General features: G+C 45.0%; 1 protein-coding gene across 4 annotated transcripts in view; it reads right to left on the bottom strand.

The window, feature by feature from the left end:
- Nucleotides 1–1,886: 1,886 nt before the first annotated feature.
- LOC146354974 (protein SSUH2 homolog) overlaps nt 1,887–19,992 on the bottom strand; it is a 37,705-nt gene continuing 19,599 nt past the window's right edge. For 2 of the 4 annotated variants that reach the window (XM_084840285.1, XM_084840284.1), the window contains exons 5-12: nt 19,062–19,122; nt 16,841–16,965; nt 14,745–14,807; nt 11,822–11,910; nt 10,820–10,912; nt 6,229–6,334; nt 4,124–4,237; nt 1,914–2,398 (exon numbers count right to left, since the gene is read on the bottom strand). In XM_084840285.1, the coding sequence (XP_084696411.1) occupies nt 2,258–2,398; nt 4,124–4,237; nt 6,229–6,334; nt 10,820–10,912; nt 11,822–11,910; nt 14,745–14,807; nt 16,841–16,965; nt 19,062–19,122 (792 nt within the window). In that variant the 3' untranslated portion in view covers nt 1,914–2,257. Of the gene's footprint in view, nt 2,399–4,123; nt 4,238–6,228; nt 6,335–10,819; nt 10,913–11,821; nt 11,911–14,744; nt 14,808–16,840; nt 16,966–17,544; nt 17,581–19,061; nt 19,123–19,992 lie in introns of all 4 variants that reach the window. The other 2 variants (XM_084840283.1, XM_084840282.1) reach the window with 2 other exon arrangements.

Here is a 19,992-nt window from a genome sequence, read left to right as displayed (position 1 = left end):
TTATGTAGACTATGATGGCGAAAATCAAGGGGAACGCAAATAGCGTAGCAAGCGCTATTTGCGTCCCCTTTTGATTCGCCGTTTTAGCCTACGTAAATATTTACGTAGATTAAGACAACCAAAAAGAAGGAATGCAAATGGCGGCGGCTGTAGCCGCCACCATTTGCGTACGTGGTTGGTTGTTGTTTACCCAGAGCCCTCCGCGGCCAGAAATCCGGCTGCGGATGGCTCTGGCCTGGCCGGGCCTGTCCAGCTGCTCCACGGAGCTGCTGCGGAGCACAACCAGCCGTTCAAGGATTCCGGGGGAAGGAATGGAGCGCCTCCCCCCCCAGCCAGGATTCCGGGGGGAGGGACGGAACGCCTCCCCCCCCCACCATCAACATAATCCACGAAAGGTAAGTCACTGTCGTACATCCCTACTCCAGACATTTGGACAGGGATTCCATGGCCAACCTTGGTGAAGATTTGAACAAGAGGTAGAGCTGTGTGTCATCCGTATATTGATGACACCACACCCCAAACCTCCTGATGATAGCCCCCAGCGGCTTCGCATAGATGTTAAATAGCATCGGGGAGAGGATGGAACCCTGTGGCACTCCACAAGTGAGTGGCCACGGGTCCGAAACCTCCTCTCCCAGTGCTTCCTTCTGGTACCTGCCGGAGAGGAAGGACCGGAACCACCGCAATACGGTGTCTCCAGTGCCCAACCCCTCCAGGCGGTCCAGGAGGATACCGTGGTCAACGGTATTAAAAGCCGCTGAGAGTTCGAGGAGAACAAGGAAGGAGCATTCACCCCTATCCAGAGCCCTCCTCATATCATCCACCAAGGCCACCAAGGCCGTTTCTGTCCCATGCCCAAGCCTGAAGCCCGACTGAAATGGGTCTAGTTAATCTATCCTATTGTCCCTGAGATGCCCTCCCAGGGACCATAGTCTTGGGGCCTTTTCCTGTCACTTAGTTTCATGCTTGGGTCGGGAAAGCTTTCCTTGCCTAATCTCCACATGCCACACTGGCCTTATATGCATGGGAGCAGGGTTTATGTAAAAAGTTGGCAAACTTAACTGACATAGAGAGGAGTTCCACCAGGAGGACTGTCCATATTTGCAGCCCACAGAAAGCTCCGTCGGTGGGAATCTATTGCCGGCAGGGGCCACACCAGCAGTAGCTTGCATAAGGCCCCAAAACAAGACATTGGAGGAGGCAGCCTTGGATCTGGATTGGAACCCAGAGGTGGCATAGGAAATGTCCCTCTAGCTGTAATCAACAGGGGGAACTTGCACCATCAGGGAAATTGCAGGGGGCTGGTTACTGTCTGCCTTGGCTAATGTGGTAGGTGTGCCACCACACACCCTGCCAGTGCTTTGGATGGCACTGTAAGATTCAGTTCTCAAAACATTTGCTCCTTGAATTCTTCCACCACGTAACATCAGAGGAAGCTACATGGTTTTCTGGCTTTTTTGTGGTTTTTCCCCCATTCTAAATTGCCTCTCTCAAAGCTTAGCTACTGGAAGTAAGGGCTTTTAAGATCAAATATCCTGGGGGTCTTTTATATATATTTTGGCCCTTTTGCCTTCAGCCCCACCCACCACTGGAATGTGGCCCCTGACAACTTCTCCAAAATTGAATTTGGTGCTTGAGCTGAAAGAGGTTCAACACCCTCGGTCTAGGTAGAAACTGCTTAAGATGTATGGCTCTTACAAATACGGCACTGAAATGGGGGGGCAGGGAGAACTAGTCTAGGATAGGAGACACATTAAAAAGCTCTATCAATCCTTCCTTCCTTTAGATTACCTTCTTAGAAGTCCCTGTTTTTGAGATAGAAGCCCTTTAAACCTTTTACGAAAGAGGAATGTAAATCATTGCAGAAATTCGTACAAGGTGATGTGCAATATGGTATAAATGAATTTCATTCTTATAGTTCCATAAGGAATTTATAGGATAGTCACCTTGATGTCTCCTGTTGCACAAACAGAGAAAACAAGACCTAAATCTTTGAATTAAATCCTCTGCATTATAATGTCGTAGCACAGGGTCTCAAGGTGCATTCTGGGAACTAGTTTCTGTCATGTCCCTAATCCAAAAGCACAGCCGATACAACCATGTGTTAGGGACAAATGTCTGATTTGCAGGAGTAGCACCCATGAACAATTCCAGCCAAGTTTGCCTATGGATGGGTCCCTGCAAGATGTTGTGAAGAAGAAATACTGGGAAGCGGTTGTGTCACTTGGTAACTGAACTTCATAGGAACCGTCGTATGTCACATGAGAGAGCAGCAGCACTTTCCTGGGTAGTCTTTGGTATATACTTGATTCGCATTGCCAAAAACATAGAAGGAATAGAGTTTCCCCTTCCATTCATATTCAGCCTTTGTGACTGGCACCAATTCAACTGTTTGTTTCTGCAAAGGAGAAATATATATATGTATAATGTTGCAATGAGATTTGGAATTCATCTAAATGAACTTTCAAGGAAAATTCATAGTTCAGCACGGCACAAGCCGGGGCCCTCCAGGTGCGTTGGACCACAACTCCCATCAACCCCAGCCAGCATGGAATCTGATGGGGAGCAGCATCTGTTGGAGCATGTTAGAGCTGTGAATCTCCATCTTGTGCTTAAGCTGTATATATGTGTAAATCTCACAAAATTACATAAGTCTGCAGTAGGGCTGCGCACTGCTTCAGCTCCGGATTGGAATTCTGAGTCAAAACAGACCAATTCAGACCACTTCGGTCCAGGTCTGGAGTGGGTCAGATCAATCCAGAGCACTTCAGGCCGAGCCGGACAGCTGCCTGTCCAGCCGCATGAGCGCCCTGCTCCTTACCTGGACCTGTGGGGAGCTCCCACGGCCTCTTCAAGGGAGTCGCCATTTTCTTTTTAAATGGAGGCTCATCTTTTCCAGAAATAGAGCCTTGCACAAATGGTGGCCATAAGGCCATCATGTACACAACATCACAGACCTAAATGGGCCATTTACACCTGTAATTTTGCATGTATTGTGGCCTTACAGCTGTCATTTGTGTTAGATTTTATTTCTGGAAAAGATGAGCTGCAGGTGCTCCCCACAGGTCCAGGTAAGGGACACGGGGCTTGCTCATGTGGCTGGGAGGGATTCGGATGCCCAATTCCCGCTTTGGCTACAGACTCCAGAGTACACTTGCATCTATGTAAATTGCAGCTGTAAAGTGCTTACTTCTACGTAAATTGTGACCATACAGACTTTAAGGCTGCAATATACATAGAAATAAGTGCTTTACAGCCGCAGTTGATGTAGAAGTGTGTTACAGCTGCAAATGGTGTAAAATACACAAATTACAGACGTAATTTCCCCACGATAGGGTAATGGCAGCCACCATTAGTGTATCTTGCCAGTTTATTTTAGCCAGAAAGATGCCCGGTGCAATCTAGTGGACACACCAGGGCTCCAAGGAAATCTGATAAGCTCCAAGTGACGCAGATTTCCCTGTGGCAGTCCCCCCACTGGACTAGACATTGGGGGTTCATTCATCCCCAGATGTGGATATTACACACTTTTTGTAACTTGCTTTGATCCTTTTTGAATGTCACTTTGTGACAGCATGGAAGTTTGGAAGGAAAAACCACCCTGTCACTCAACTGACTGACAATCTCACTGCTCTTGCTACATTTGAGTATACTACATTCAACCATCAAAGTCATATGGATGCTTACTTAGATATGTGGACTGCTTATATTAACATATATATTTGAAATGGAAGAGTTAAATCCTTCTTTCCCCTCTTTGTATTCCTTTTTTCCCCTATATCGAGGGAGATGTTAATGATTACTCTATATTGATATGTTTTATTATATTATTTTCCCTTTGTTATTGCTTATAAATAAAAATAGTATTTAATTCACAACTCATTTGACAGATGTTTTATTCCTACCATTACTATAACTATACAACACTTAGGTAACACCTTCAAGGTATGTGAAGTTCTTGATAAGAAAAAAGAAAATAAATCTGATTGGCAGGTTGTCCATGTAGCTAAGGTTCCCCACCACTTATTTTAAAAATAAGACTTAGATTAATAAGTCAAGATGATGGGATAATCAAAACACAATCCTCTGTTTTAAGAATCCATTTGTTCCATTTTGCACTCACCTGTTTCAGGACTCGATGCAAACTTCTTGAGGCAAACTGCATTTTGTGTTGTGCAATGCATGCTTGTGAATAATCATTAATCGATGATTCTGGGAAATCAGCTATAGGAAATACCTGGAGTACAAATAAAGACAATGTTATACACCCTTCTGCAATATATTTTAAACCCTTGAGAGTAATCAAAGAGTGATGGCGTGGTTGTTTTAGGATGAGTGTATAGACAGGCTTGCTGCACCACGAATACAGCCAGCCAGTGTGGTGTAGTGGTTAGAGTGTTGGACTGGGAGACCTGGCCATGAAGCTCACTGGGTGGCTTGGAACCAATCATTCTCAACCTAACCTACCTCATAAGGTTATTGCGAGGATAAATGGAGGTGGGGGGAGGTCATGTATGTTGCTTTGGGCTCCTTAGAGGAAAGGTGGGAGATAAATCTAGCGAATAAATAATAAATACTTGTGTAGGAGAGGGAATTTTGGCAGTTGCTGCTTCTCCTGTCATAGTGCGCTTCAAGTGTGAAATATCCTCCTTTCGAGGATGTGCTGAAACTCCCTTTCGATATAGTGCCCAAAGATCTGGATGGTCCTGTCCTCTAAAGCTTATGGCACGTAAAGTCAAAAATCATTCTGTACACTCTTCCTGTGCATGGTAAAGCCAAAAAGAAAGCATCAATACACCAGTATAGCAAATTCCATTGCTCTTCAAAAAAAAAATGTCTCCCCTTTAGTTTTGATAGAAAGAAGTTCACTTTTTTTAAAATCTGGAGCTGGCCGTTCCATTTAAAGTGCTTACATCACTGGAGTAACCCAATGTCCCAAAGTGTCCAGATATCTATGTTGGTTTTCAAACATTGCTGATAGAATCATAGAAGAGTAGGGTTGGAAGGGGCCTACAAGGCCATCAAGTCCAACCCCCTGCTCAATGCAGGAATCCAAGTCAGAGCATCCTTGACAGATGGCTGCCCAGCCTCGTCTTGAACGCCTCCAGTGTGGGGGAGTCCACCACCTCCCTAGGTCATTGGTTCCAGTGTCGTATTGCTCTAACACTCAGGAAGTTTTTCCTGATGTTCAGCCGGAATCTGGCTTCCTGTGACTTGAGCCCATTATTCTGTGTCCTGCACTCTGGGATGATCAAGAAGAGATCCTGGCCTTCCTCTCTGGGACAACCTTTCAAGGATTTGAAGAGCGCTATCCTATCTCCCCCCAGTCTTCTCTTCTCAAGGCTAAACATGCCCAGTTCTTTCAGTCTCTCCTCATAGGGCTTTGTTTCTAGTCCCTTGATCATCTTTGTTGCCCTCCTCTGAACCCTCTCCAGCTTGTCTGCATCATTCTTAAAGTGTGGTGCCCAGAACTGGACACAGTACTCCAGATGAGGCCTAACCAGTGCTGAGTAGAGGGGAACTAGTACTTCCCTGGATTTGGAAGCTATGCTTCTATTAATGCAGCTCAAAACAGCATTTGCCTTTTTTGCAGCCATATCACATTGTTGGCTCATATTCAACTTGTGATCGACAACAGTTCCAAGATCCTTCTCGCTTGTAGTGTTGTTGAGCCACGTATCCCCCATCTTGTAACTGTGCATTTTGTTTCTTTTTCCTAGGTGCAGAACTTGTCATTTATCCCTACTAAATGTCATTCTGTTGTTTTCTGCACAGCGCTCCAGTCTATCAAGATCACTTTGAATTTTGTTTCTGTCTTCCAGGGTATTAGCTATCCCGCCCAATTTTGTGACATCTGCAAATTTGATCAGCATTCCCTGCACCTCCTCCTCCAAGTCATTCATAAAAATGTTGAAGAGCACTGGGCCCAGGACTGAGCCCTGCGGTACCCCACTCGTTACCTCTCCCCAGTCTGAGAAAGTCCCATTGATAAGCACTCTTTGAATCTGATTCTGTAGCCAACTGTGGATCCACTGGATCGTTGTTTCATCTAGCCCACTTTGAGATAGTTATAGGGAAATGGTAAAGTGCACCAAATCACATAGAAAATGTGTTTCTGGGTGGTTTGTTTGTTTGTTTGCACCAGTGATGAAGCCTATATACTTCCAATGAATTTTGTAGACATAAACACACACATGGGGGGGGTGTATTTGCTTGTAGTTGTGTTACCGAGGAATGTTCATCACTAAATATTTCTTTCCCAGCCACATCCTGAAAATGGTAATTCGGAAGGCCAGAATCCTTGTCTGCGATGTGTTCTAAAATATTGTTCTTCCTGATGAAAAAATGGAAATGAAAATGTGTTTGTATTCTTTTTAAGATGCACATTCGAGGTTGAAGCAGGATGAGAAATCTGTAACAGCACCGACCACATAACAGCCCCCAGACAACACTAAATAGATATAGTCATAGTGCAATCCTAAGTCGACTGAGAAGGAACCCCCATTTCAATGGGAATTATTCCCAGGGAAGTGTGTATAGAATTCCAGCCTAAGACTGCAATCCTAAATACACTTTCTAGGAAGTAAGCCCCATTGATCTTAATGGGACTTACTTCCAAGCATACTTGCTTAGTCTTGTACTGTAAATAAAGGTTCAGCTTGTATCCCAATTCCACTATCCCCCACAGTGCATTTGGATGACTCAGAAGATGACCAGTTTGCACATCACGATTATGGGTGAACGAGCAGGAGTGAGCAAGAGCACTGGCTCCTGCCCACTGCCGCTGAACTAAGCAACCCAGGAATGTTACATCCCTGGGTTATTTAGCATGACATTCAAACTCAGAATTATGGGTTGTAGGGGAAGGAACAACCCAGAGTTGTAACCCAAGAACAAGATAAAAATGCCAGCACATTTTAGCTTAAAGCTCAGTAGCTAAGGGCGCAATCCTATGCACATTTAGACAGAAGAAAGTCCTATAATTCCCAGCATTCCTCAGCCAACTAAGCTGGCTGGGGAATGCTGGGAATTGTAGGACTTTCTTCTGTCTAAACGTGCATAGGATTGAGCCCTAAGTCTTAGACGAGAAATTTCAACCTCTTAGAATGGGGAAAACTCTGTGCAAAAGCCAGGAAACTACCAAACCATCAGTTGGCTGAAAGGGGGTGGGACCAGGAGAAGGGGGCTTGGCCATCTGGGAAACCCCAGAGGACTGGATTTAGCCCCCAGACCTGAGGTTCCCCACCCCTGCTGTAACAAAGTACCATGTGTTGTCATATATGAACAAGATCAGGCAAGAGGATCCACTGGTTTGAGTACTTCCAGATAAGACATTTAGGGAGTAGTCTTCTGCATGTTTAGACAGAAAAAAATCCTACAACTCCCAGCATGCCCCAGCAAGCCACTGGCAATGGGCTGGTGTCTTCCACTGCACCATGCTGGCTGGGGCATGCTGGGAGTTGTAGGACTTTTTTCTGTCTGAACATGCATAGGATTGAGCCTTCAAATTAATATCAGGTAAGAAATTATGGTGTAAACCAGCAGTTAACCTTGTTTGAAAAGTTATTAACACAATCTCAGAGTACCAAAAAGTTATTATCCAAAAAATACTGGGGTCTAATGGAAGAAGAAAAGAAAAATTAAAACGCAAGCTTTAAAGGATAATCGGATCAATAATTGTGGATTTGAGAGGCCTATGGCACACTATTTTTACTAATGAACTTAAGAGTTCTCAACAGCCTTGTTAAAGGAAAATCATTTCAGTGTCTTATATAACTGGCATCTGACAGCTTTAAACCTGAAGAAAATGAAGATTTTAGCCACACATTTATGTTAGAGATATGTGGAACCAAGAGCAGATGATTTTCATATGTGGTGTGCATAAGAGAAAAAAAAAATGGGTAGTTGACATCGCAACAAGAATCACTACATGCTCTGTCCCTATAGTATTGTTAAGATGACTTATTTAATATATCGATGCCAAAGAAAAAATGGGAAATTGTGTCTGATTTGATTATAGAATAGAAGTGGTCTTTAAATGGAAAAAGTCATGTGGCCCATTAACAGATGATTGGCTGAATAGAACTTGCAATCTGTCATATACGGCAAAAATAAACTTATTTACAGTGCAGTCCTATGCATATTTAGACAGAAAAAAGTCCTATATCTCCCAGCATTCCCCAGCCAGCCATGCTGGCTGAGGAATGCTGGGAGGTGTAAGACTGAGGAATGCTGGCAGGTGTAAAACTTCTTTGTGTCTAAACATGCATAGGACTGCACCCTTTGAGAGCAATTCTATGGCCCCTAGACAGTGTGTAGGAGGCCATAGGATGCTGAGGAATTCCCTCTCTGAGGCCATAGACAGAGCCCTGACCCTGGAGAGTAAGGATGGGCAGGCTCTCTGGCCAGGTCCAGCAGGCCCCCCCGTCCAGGTTCTCCGGGTGCCCACCCAGCCCCTGCCCCTGCTCGCAAGCACCTGGACCCACACTCGAGCTCCCCGCCGCTTGCTAAGCCGCCCGCACTCACCTGGGCAGCCTCGTTGAGCTCCACAATCACCATTTTTGAAAAATAAAAAGGTGATTGCAAAAATGCACATATCTGCACATGCGCAAATATGTGCATTTTCACAAATGCGCATATTCACGCACGTGCAAATATGCGCATTTTTGTGATTGCTGTTTTTTCCTGAAATGGGGCAATGATGGAGCACAACGCCACTGCCCGGCTGAGTGTGGGTGGTTCAGTGAACATGGGCAGGGGGCGAGCGGCAGCAGGGGCTCAGTGAGCATGACTCGAGGGTGCAGGCGGGGTAGTTTCCGCCAGATTTCCAGATGGAATCGGGCACCCATGCCATCCCTACTGGAGGGGGAAGTCTTCGAAGGGGGAAATCTCCACTTGGATTTCCCCGCCTCACCCCTTCCAGTTGCCATGGAAAGCTCCATGGTGGCTCCCTCTCCTGAGCTCTGCACTCCAACCTCAGGGAGAGGAAAGAGGGAGTGGGACTGGGTGTGCTGGTAGTCAGGGTGGGGAGGAGAGAGGAGAGGACATGGATCCACCAGATCCAAAGGCCTCCAATGTCCCTGCCCCCAGCAAGGTAAGTGAGCTAGAAGGGCTCAGAGGCCAGTCTAGCAAAAGTACTTACATTGGAGGATGGAGAGGCTAAGAAAGCCTTGGCCATTTTTCCTTCCCTGCCAGGGTCTTGCTGGCAGAACTTAGAAGAGATGGAGGGCTCTGAAATCAGAGCCCTCCATCTATCAATTAGGGTTGTACTTTCAGTCCATTTTTGAGAAGGCACAAAATGGGACTCCCACCTTATCAAGCAAAGGCAATAAGGAATTTTAAACTGGAGTGTATTTGTTACTTTTTGAAATGCGTATTTTCCAAATATTTTATACTTTTGAAGGAAATGCATTGAATGTGATTTGTGTCTGTTGATCAATTTTTTGTTCATTTCACAATAGTAAAATAAAAAAATAAAAAAATTCAGGGCAGTAAAAAAACAAAACACCACCATTTCAGGCTAGTAATGCTTCTGGCCTTATATACAAGGCTGCAGTAGAACTAGGGGTTGGACTCGATGGCCTTGTAGGCCCCTTCCAACCCTACTATTATATGATAACCCAGCAAAAACAAAAGGCCCGCTTTGAAGTGTCAGGCCAATTCTGCTACTGATTGATGAAACATTCATTGGTTTAGGTATTCCCAGCACAATACTTAACACACCAGCAAACGCTGCACAAATTAGTACGTGGTGATGCTCTCTACCAATACCATGACAAGATATGTCTTGATAATGTAGAGGAGTTGTACCAAAAACACGCTGTTACTGAAGTGTTACTCGTGTGAGGGGGGAAAATACTACCACGGGGCTGTACTTCTGTACTGCACTTCTGGTCCCATCCCCAACGATGTGCCACTCCTCCTGGCCCTGTCTCTGCTGTTGTTGAGTGCCAAGCCTCCACACAGTGAAGTTGATCTCTTTGTGAATAGCTTTTATTATGCAAGCCAGGCCAGACCAGCCATGCTTCAGGCTACAGACATAATCCGCATACATCAACAAAGAGCCAAGTTTCCTAGTCAGCTTTGCATAACAAGAAGCTACCTTTGATGAATGCACTGTGTCAGGAAGTTGCAATGAAAACTGGCTCCAACCAACAGTACAAAACCTGAGCAGCTTTTCCAGTCCTGCCCTCAGGGAGGGTCTTCCCCTAGGAACCCCTTTTGAGCGGCCAACCTTTTAGAATGCCTCACATCCTGAAGTTGCTCCTCCCTCCTCACCCGACATCTGGTTCTTGGGTCTTTCACTCCCAGCTGCTCCCCCGCTGTAAGATCTGGTGTGCCCGCAGATGGAGAGGTCTCTGCCTGGCTTTGATCCAACTGATTAGCCAGCATCAGGAAAGGCTCCTCTCTGCCCTTGTTACCCTCCTCTATCTACAGGGACCTTGGTAGCTTCACCTCCCCCCCCTCCAGCTCTGAATCTGTTCCCATGCCTTCTTAGAGAGCTTCTGCAGAGACATTGGGCCCAGTCCTTTCAGCTGTCTTTGTATTTGCAGGGAGGCCTAAATGTGCAGGCTTCCCCATGTTCTGGTATCCTGCATGATCAGCATTTCAAAACCCAGAGGCTTACACACATAGACTTCCCTGTCTCAGAGGTCCATGGGAATGTGTAGGCAGTGGGAATGAGGACAGGAGGCCTGGAGCATCGTCAGGTGTGGGGCCAGAACCAGGGCCCTGCAGCCCACTGTACACACTTTCCCCCTTCGTGGAAGTAACGTGTGAAGGGGGCTTATAGGCTTCCTCCTTGGGTTTTTCAGCTTACCAGGTGATTGTAAGTTCAGTGTGAAAGAGCAGGATGCCATTCCCAATGCAACGGCAGCACTGTTGCCACCCATTGCTACGACAACTGAAGCAACTGTGGAAGGGGATTGGGGGGAGGGGGAGAGACATGAAATAAACAAAAACAAGAAACAATGATGTGAATACTAAATTATGAGACAAAATAATTCTTTTTTTTCCTTTTCTTTTTGTGTATGACTAACCTTTTGTTTTTTAAAAAATTAATAGTGCAAACCTACAGTCCCTGGGATGGCATCTTAGGGGCCATAGGAGGAGGAGATCCAATCTCAGATCATCCCTCACAACCACTATGTATTCCCCAATCCGAAGTCGGAGAAAGCGCCCTGACTTCGGAGGGGGAATCAGAGATCCGCCCCCTGCCCCCATGCAGCTGCTGAGGACAGAACCGTGCTGGCCGGCCTCTGAGGTCAGGAACTTGACCTCAGAGAGGGGGGAAAGGGTGTTTCGGTGGGTGGGGAGGGTAGGAGACAGGAGAGGGTAAGATACAAGTTATCCTGAGCCTCTGCCAGGCTCCTTCCATACCTCTCTGAAACGCCTTTGCCAGACAGGCTCAAAAGCTCAGCTAGCGAAGAATGCAGGGTGGGAGAATGAGGAGGCAAAGTTTGGGGAGGCTTACAATCATCGAGGGCACAATCAATAGGATTGCGCCTGTAATAATGTAACTGATAAACTATTCAAACAATTTGAGATTTTCAATATAATTTCAATAAGCCTCAGTGTACCTTCTGTAAAATAGAAATATTGATACGGATGGTCTGCTGCTCTCATAAGGGAGGTGTATGAGGAAAGTGCAGAAGACATTGCTTGCCAGATGATGGAGATGTTTTAACAAAGAACAGAATTGATCACAAATCCCCCTTTCTGAAAAATCCAGGAAGAAGGTGACAACTGCCTGTCATGCAAACTACTACTACCGTGGAGATAAAGTTTGGGTTGGCAGCACAGCTTTCCATTATCCACTTACCGATTGTCTCCTGTACCCGCACACCATGAACAAACATTGAAATCTTCTTGCGAATTTGTCCCAGTACCACCACAAGCTGAGCATTTTTTCTACATTTGAAGAAACAGAACATCATCTTTTTCTTTTTGTCTTTCTAACTCATTCTTTAGGTTCAGGCAGTTAGGTACACATTTCTCTTTTCAACCACCAAGTAAAAATTTAAATGATTATATAAAACAAATTAAATACAGTCTGGTAAAATAAACCAATGTTTTAATTGGATAAAAATAATTAAACCTGTCTTATACAAATCATATCCGTTTAAAAACAGGGGTGGACAACTTGTGACCCTCTGGATGTTTTGGCGTAGAACTCCCAGCAGCCTTAGCCAGCATAGCCAATGGTGAGAGATGATGGGAGTTGTAGGCCAAAACAACTGGAGGGCCAAAAGTTGCCCACCCCTGATTTAAATAAATGAAAGGCCAGTGTAAGTTTAAAATTAAAAGTTAACATTAATTTTGAGTAATAAGAGTTTACATCACTCTTGGCAATCCATTGTATGTCCCTTTAAAAAGTTTCTCTTACAAATATAAAGAGCATATATAAAAGGTGTCACCTTGCAAATAATTGAAATATGAGCTGAATATAATAAACTGCATATAAGTAAAATCAAAACTTAAGTTAAAAAACCTGAGTTGCTCAGACACTAACCAGTGGGGGGGGGGTTTCTCTTTAAGGGAGGAGTCAAGCATCTGTCACAAATTTCCTTTGTGATAGAGCAGTAAATAAATAATGACTCAAGTTTGAAGACCTGGTTCACACACAATGCTAACCCATTATTTATTTAAACCCATGGATTGTTGCTCTAGCCAGGGTTTGTCTGGTAGACGACTGAACAAACTGCCATTTGTTTTCTCGATCCCTGAGTTGCTTATCTCCCTCCTCCTTTGCCCACTCCCTCCTTATATTCTAAATGTCCTGGTGGCACTATAGTACTGGTGTGTAGAGTGGCTGGATTTTTTTTACCACTCTTGCCCGCCGCCTCTGTAGCCTGGTGAAACAATCCATGAACACCACAGTTCTGGGTTTACATGTAACAACAACCCATGGTTAAAACAACCTAAACTTCACAACCCAACAACAAATTGGGTTCTCTTTTTCTGTTGTTCATGGTTAACAAGCCATGGTCCAAGTTCATGGTTAACAAGCCTGGCTGGTTTTGCAAATCCCAGAATTCAACAACCCATGGATTAAATAAACCATGGTGGAGGGAGTAATCCTATGGCTGCTAGACGGCCATAGGATAGGTCGGTTCCCAGGAACCGATTTTGGCTCTCTCTGAGGTCATTTCCCTGAGAACCGATCTCCACCCTGGCCCGTGTTGCCTCGTAGGCAGTGCGAAATGGCTCCGCGCTCCGTGCACAGAAGAGGAGTGCGGAGCAGCAAAAACGGGGTGTTCCTGGGGGAGTTCTGGGACAGAGGAGGCAGAATGCCGGTACAACACATCCTATGTGTCATCCAGCTGCCACTTCCAGTGCTCCGAGGTCCCATGGCTAGACAGCCAAAATTGGCTGTCTAGCCGCAAATGCAGGGCAGCTGAAGTGCGGAGGGGATGATCCCCTCTGTGCTTCTTCCGCCTTGCATTGGATAGACGGTCGCCTCCGAGTTCGGAGGCAGCCACCTATCCCCATAGGATTGTGCTTTTAGTGTTATGTGTGAACCAGGTCATGACTACATATCATTTCCCTCTATTTCCAAAAGTCCAGAGACAAATGTGGATCCATACAAAGACAAAACAGCACCATCCATCAGCAGAATTAGGGGAACCCCCAAATTTGCAGGGGTACAAAAAATCTATAGGACAGGAATCTCTAAGGTGGGGTGGGGGAGGAGAGAGAAGCAGCCCAAAGAGGACCGAGAGTGCTCCATGGCCACAGGATGCTGACTGACTGCTGGTGGCAGGGAATCAGAAAACCAGGTGGGAGAGGAAACGGAATGGAGTATCCTTTAGGAGGACATGGCTGACCCCCTGGAACACTGAACAGGAGTGATCCACACTGGTCTGCTGAGGCTCTACTTGTATATTTCCAATTGTCTTTAAAAAAAAAAAAATTCCGTTGTTTTTTAATTCACTGGGAATAAGGATACCGTGTCACATGGTTTCCTTTATGAATACTTCACGAGTCCATTTTCTACATTAAGAGAGCAATCCTATGGCTGCTAGACACTGTCTAGCAGGCCACACGATATGCTCAATTACGGGAAACGACTGTGGAGCCCGTGCTCTGAGGTCATTTCCCAGAAAACCGACTGCCCTACTCATCCGCACTGCCTCAGAAGCAGCACGGAGAAGCCCTGTCCTCTGCACTTGCAAGAGGAGCATGGAGCGACTGAAAAGGGGCGGGGCTGGGGGTGTTCCAGGGCAGGAAGAGTGGAGCTGTGCATACAACACATCCAATGTGTTGTACAGCTGCTTCCTCTCCCGGTCCCCCCCCCTGCCACTAGACAGCTGAAAACAGCTGTCTAGAGAAAAATAGCAAGGCAAGAGAGGCGGGAGGGAATGATTCCCCTGTGCCTCTCCTGCTTTGCTTTGGATATGCGGTTGCCTCCGAGGTCGGAGGCAGCTGCCTATCTAGTTAGGATTGCGCCCTAAATTATGCAGGTGAAGAAACATGGACTTAAATAAATCCAACACCACGCAGGCAGACATCCACTCATGTGATGTGACTTCCCCTTGCTCATCTCCGCCCTGCAGCCCCCTGCAAACCTTCCAAACCTGTACCAGAGGGTCTCCCAACCCTCCAGAGGAGATTTGGGGTTGCCTGGGGAGCTGCAGGGGGGAGGGGAAAACTATTCCACCAGCGGTTTCCATTCCACTGGCGGATGGTCAGCATTGGATACAACCCACGGAGAAAAAATTTATAATGTTTTGATCATAAAATACCTTGCCAGTTCCTTTACAAGATTGGCACATAATAGCACCACGTCCTTTACAGTTTGGACAGTTCTGAAATCAAAGCAAAGAATGAAGTGTAACTGAACCATTTGGAAATTATTTGGAAAGCTTCTATAGTGCAGATCCAATCACAAAGTCAGAAGGGTGAGAATTATTCATATACAAAGAGTAAACCATTACTGAAGCCACCATTGCCTAAATATTCCTGGACATGACACTTACACTGCTTACTTTTATTAGTCTACTAAAAATGAACAACTACATTCCAAAATAATAGGAGACATCTGCAAGCAGGATAATAGATTTTTGCTAATGTCTGCTCTTTTCCTGCAACATCAGCACAGGCATTGCATTCTAGCATAACATTGGTTTTCCTCTATGTGCATTTCCCCATTTATAAAGAATGGTACACTGGAATCAACCCATGATCTTTTCTTTTCTTTCATGATAGAATTCCCTAAACTCCAGACAACTTGTCATTCCTGGTTAATTGAATTATCTCATTTTAGCAGGCTGTCCTGTTCGTGGCTAAAATTAAAGGTATAATAAAAAGCTTATCCTCCCTCAAAAGCATGCTGAAGAAGTCTGTTCTTTATTCAGCTACAGAGCTCTATTCGTAATGTGAACTCTTGATTTCCACATTTAAAAAACAAACCAACAAACCAGAAATGCTATAATATAATAAAATTAATTATTAGGAGCACAAGCAATATTGAGAGCCATGAGGATGATAGGAAAAGGCTCATATTGAACCAGATGATCGAAGTTTTCCAGTTTCCACAATATACAGGAACTGTTTCAGGGAGGCATAAGGCATAATTCAGAGAAGGTTACTATGTGTTTACTTCGCATTGAAATCAGTGGCGGATAAGCACTTAAGTGGGAACTCAATATCCATTGATTTCAGTTGCACCTACAGTGCAATCCTGTACCTGCCTACTCAGAAGTATGCCCCATTGAGTTCAATGGGGCTTAGCCCCAGGTACGTGGGTATAGGACTGCAGCCTTAAGCAGGTCCCACTAGGTGGATTTACCTAGGTTTTGCATAAGCATGTAAGACCACTTAAATGAGCTTTTCTGTTTGTTTCCTAAAAACACACAAATACATGCACACAGTGTAAAAATAGCCCTGCTTTGTTATACTGGGTGGATACAAATCCCTTTTTCATAGCAACTGCCCTTTTGAATTGAAATGCATACACCAGACTATACAAAGCAGTAGAAATAAACTCTTGCCAAAAGATTTAAAAAATCTCTACCTACTAAAATATTATCTCACAGTTTCAAACAGTAAAAACAACATTCTCTGCCAAGAGCAGAAACCAGGGGATGAAGCAATTAATGTCAGACTGGAAGTTGCTGTTTGTTTCAGAGAATTTGAAGTAAATAGATTCAAAAGGGGGACAACAATATCTGCTAAGTCGAGCCAAAAACATCATACGCTTTCCATTTTGGTGGTAGCAGCAGCAGTAGCAGCAGCTAATAACATGTAGCCTATTTTTATGTTTGGGGATGGCATGAAGCTCTGAAGGTTGATGTCTCTTTCATAGGCTGCTTAACAGTTTCCTTTCACCAGATGAAGAGGTCATTCTGGAGAATAGGGCTGGGCAATGGATGCCTCCAGTGGAATCACTGGGATTCCACCACCACAGCCACTCCCGGCAACAGTGCAGCCATTTCCAGTGGTGGCGGGGTACAAATGCAGCGCCCTCTGAAGTTGCCCATCCCTGCTCTAGAATAACCACTGTATAATAATAGTTAATTTTGTCAGACCTAGAACCCAGAAACCACCTTTACGTGCAGTTGGAGATCCACATCTTCATTCCCCCACCCCCACAGATTTGCATGGTGGCTGCTGTTGTGACCTACCTTATATCAAACTATGATGCAGTTGTGGGTCTTGACCCACCAGTTGAAGAACAATAGACTCAGAAAACCCGAGCTCAGTTCACCCACTGATTTCATATATGGATCTGGCCTTGAAGGACTTGAAAGGTGGAAAGGCAGAGTACAAATGTCATTCAACTTCCTATGTAGAGTACAAAATGTTTGCATGATTTGTGTGTTTTTTGTGTGTTTTTTACCTCTACTGAATATGAGTGGGGTACTGGGAGATGCATTTCACAGTCTGTAAACAGAGGTGGTGGATCCACCATTATTTCCCATGGGTCTGGTGGTGGTGCAACAGCAGGAGAGTCTACAAATCCACCTGGAAGATGAAAACCCCACCACAAAATTAGTCAGAAGGGTGATGCCCTCTGAGCTAAATGGCAAAACAGTATGTTCACAAATTACCTGCCAGTACCTATTTTTGCCTCAAAGTAGGCAAAGATTCTTCAACTGGAACAACTTCCCCTGAACTACTGGTTAAATGGGTTTCAAGAGAGAATATAGAAGTGAAAATTATCACTGCTTTCTCCCTTGAGTGACCCTATCATGTATAAGTGATTATTTACAACGGTTTTACGCACAACTGCAACAACCTGAAAGAACAAGGTCTGTCTAGCTTTCAGCACAGAACCAGGCCCAGCCCTAGGCAAGGTGACACAGTCACCTCACGCAGCAGATGCTGGCTGATGTGGAGGAGATGGCTGGCAGCCCCTTGGCTGTGCCTCAGTAGAGGAGGACAGTGCTCCGTGTTCCAGGAAACCTGCCATGTGCCCCCTAAACTAGCCTGCTACCCTCAGGTGAGGCAGAATATGCTGCCCCATCACCAGCATTGAAATAATATCCAACTGCCAAGCCAGTCAGCTTCTGTAGGCAGAATGCGGGTTGGGGGACATCTTACCCTTCGACTCAGGCAGCAAAATGTCTTGGGACAGCCCTGTACAGAAACATTCAAATAATTACTTCCATCTATTATTCAGTTGCTAAGAGGTTTTACAAGCTTTCAGGCCTTCTAGGTTGGTTCTTCAGATATTAATGATCTAAGGTCCTCTGTTCCCCTATGAGGCCCCTTTGCCTATACTAGCCTCAGGATGGCATAGGTATTTTCCCTCCTGTTGGAACCAATAGTCCACACATGGCTGGCACAAACCAAGTGGGCTTTGGAAGCATCACATAACCCACTATTCACATGCCACCACACACTCTGGTTTGTTGTTACTGTTGTGTGTGTGTTTTAGTAGTTTCAACACCGTTGTTGTTAGCTGTACTGTGTGCTCTATGTAGAAAAGGCAGGATATCGGCTGAAATAATGAACCATCAAATGATCCTCTTCAGAAGTGTACTGGGTCTTTTGATTGTAAAAACAGGTACCATCTTTCTTCTCTGTCGTTAGCTCTGATTGAGGCAGCAAAGTCTGCATAAAGGTCATCCATTCAGTGGAAACCCTATACAGAGATCACTGAAACTAAAGTGCCTGCAATTTAGCTTCCTCTGAATAGCATGAGATTGAAAATTAAAGCAATTATCATTTGCTCCCCTCCAAAGAGGAATATAAACAATCCTTTCTGTTCCTGAAAGGAAGAACGTCCCAAACTCTCACACTCGGAGTGCAAAGTAAACAAATTTCATTGAATCGACTTCTATATGAGGGAGTATGACTCCTGCCAGCAGCTTTTCGCAAGCTCACATCTGCTGCTGGAAACAGAAGTAAATGACTATCCTGTTTTCTCAATTGGAAGATGTGCAAGAATTGGGTTCAGTGGTGTAGCGCAGCCAGGGCTCACAGGGACTCAGTGCTGGCATTTTCTAATAGCAGGGAAGTTGACGACATCATCTGCATGCCAGGCTTCCCTGCTTCCTCACTTAGCTGCAATCCTCACAGTAGCTGGGGGAAAATGGAAATTCCAAGCAACAATGGATAGTTATAGTCTATCTCTGTTGTAATGCAAAGTATTTTGCGGTGGCTTGGACTTGAATGGGCAATTAAGACAAATTAGCTTTACAAAAGACCTGCTCCTGGGAGAGAAGACAACTGTTAGAGCTGATTAGTTGATATGGATCAACTTAGCTGCCTGGATTTTTGGACTCTGGGTTACGGTGATGAGCCCTCACACTTCGAAATGTTCCACTACATCACTGATCAGCTGAGCTTTACTTAATTGCATTTTTAGCCTACCTTCCCCACCCCCCTACCCCCAGGATTTTAGGACAGTTTAAACAGCAGAACTCTTAGATTAGGTTGAGAGAAAGAATGACTGAGCCAAGGTCACCACAGCTTTGTGGCTGAGGTTGAACCCAGGTCTAGTCCAACACTCCAACCACTAGAGCACTAATGGTTGTACTGGAAAGGTACAAGGTGGCATCTCTCTGAGATAAGAAGGCTTGATGCGGCTTTCTTCTTGTTCATGCGTAACTCACCATTATAAATCCCACTGGCCAAGTACGTCTCTCTAGTTTCAGTGAAAGTCTCCAGACGATACTGAGAACAGAAAACAGCAAGTACATTTTAAAAATCATAACAGAAGGTGATGCAGAGCTGAAGCGATTCTTTGAACAAAACTAGCTATCCCTGACGGGCGGCCTTCACGACTGGCTTCTCCGTGTGGATCAGGTCTTCAGCTGGAGCCAGAGCTCAGCAGAGTACAGCCCCAAACTCTGTGTTTGAATGTTGCCAAACTCAGATCTAAAGCATGTGAAATGAAGCAGAAATAGAGCACTGCTGAGCTAGTGCAAATTTTTATTATGTATGTATGTATGTATGTACTGCATTTCTGCACCGCCCAATAATCTCTGGATGGTTCACAACAATTTTATAATACTATTTTCCTTCACCATTGAATGGCTAGAACAACCACCCAACACACATCTCGGATTAATAGTGATGGCGTGGGGAGGGAGGGAGGAATCTTGCCATTATTGTTGATCTAGGCTTCTGGGCCCACACCTCCTCCCTTTTAACACAGCCCATTTCAGCTATAGCACTTCTTTAAAGAAACAGGTGGCTTAACTCCAATATAACACAATTTATTATATTCTTAAGTGCTCCCCACTACCCTGAGCAGAAAAAACCTCAAGAATAGCACTGCTGGGTTTAGTTTCATGTGTGTGTGTGTGTGTGTGAGTGAGAGAGGGAGAGAGAGAGAGAGAAAGAGAGAATGTGCACTGTATGAAAGAGAGAGTGTGCACTGGAGGCTGATATCATCTTTACAATTTTGTATTTACAAACATACAATCAGAAGCCAATAGGCTCTTACAGCGGCCAGAAAAACCACTAATCCTGCATCAGATTCCCAGAAAAAAAACAATGTGAAGACCCTCAGCTTCTGAGGCTCCTTCCAGTTCCACTTAC

Source organism: Heloderma suspectum, chromosome 2 (assembly GCF_057233095.1).
Source record: "Heloderma suspectum isolate Gila_16-S chromosome 2, 16-S_ref, whole genome shotgun sequence".
Classification (NCBI taxonomy): Eukaryota; Metazoa; Chordata; class Lepidosauria; order Squamata; family Helodermatidae; genus Heloderma; species Heloderma suspectum.
The sequence above is the reverse complement of the archived record's forward strand: the minus strand, read 5'-3'. Positions and strand labels throughout refer to the sequence as shown.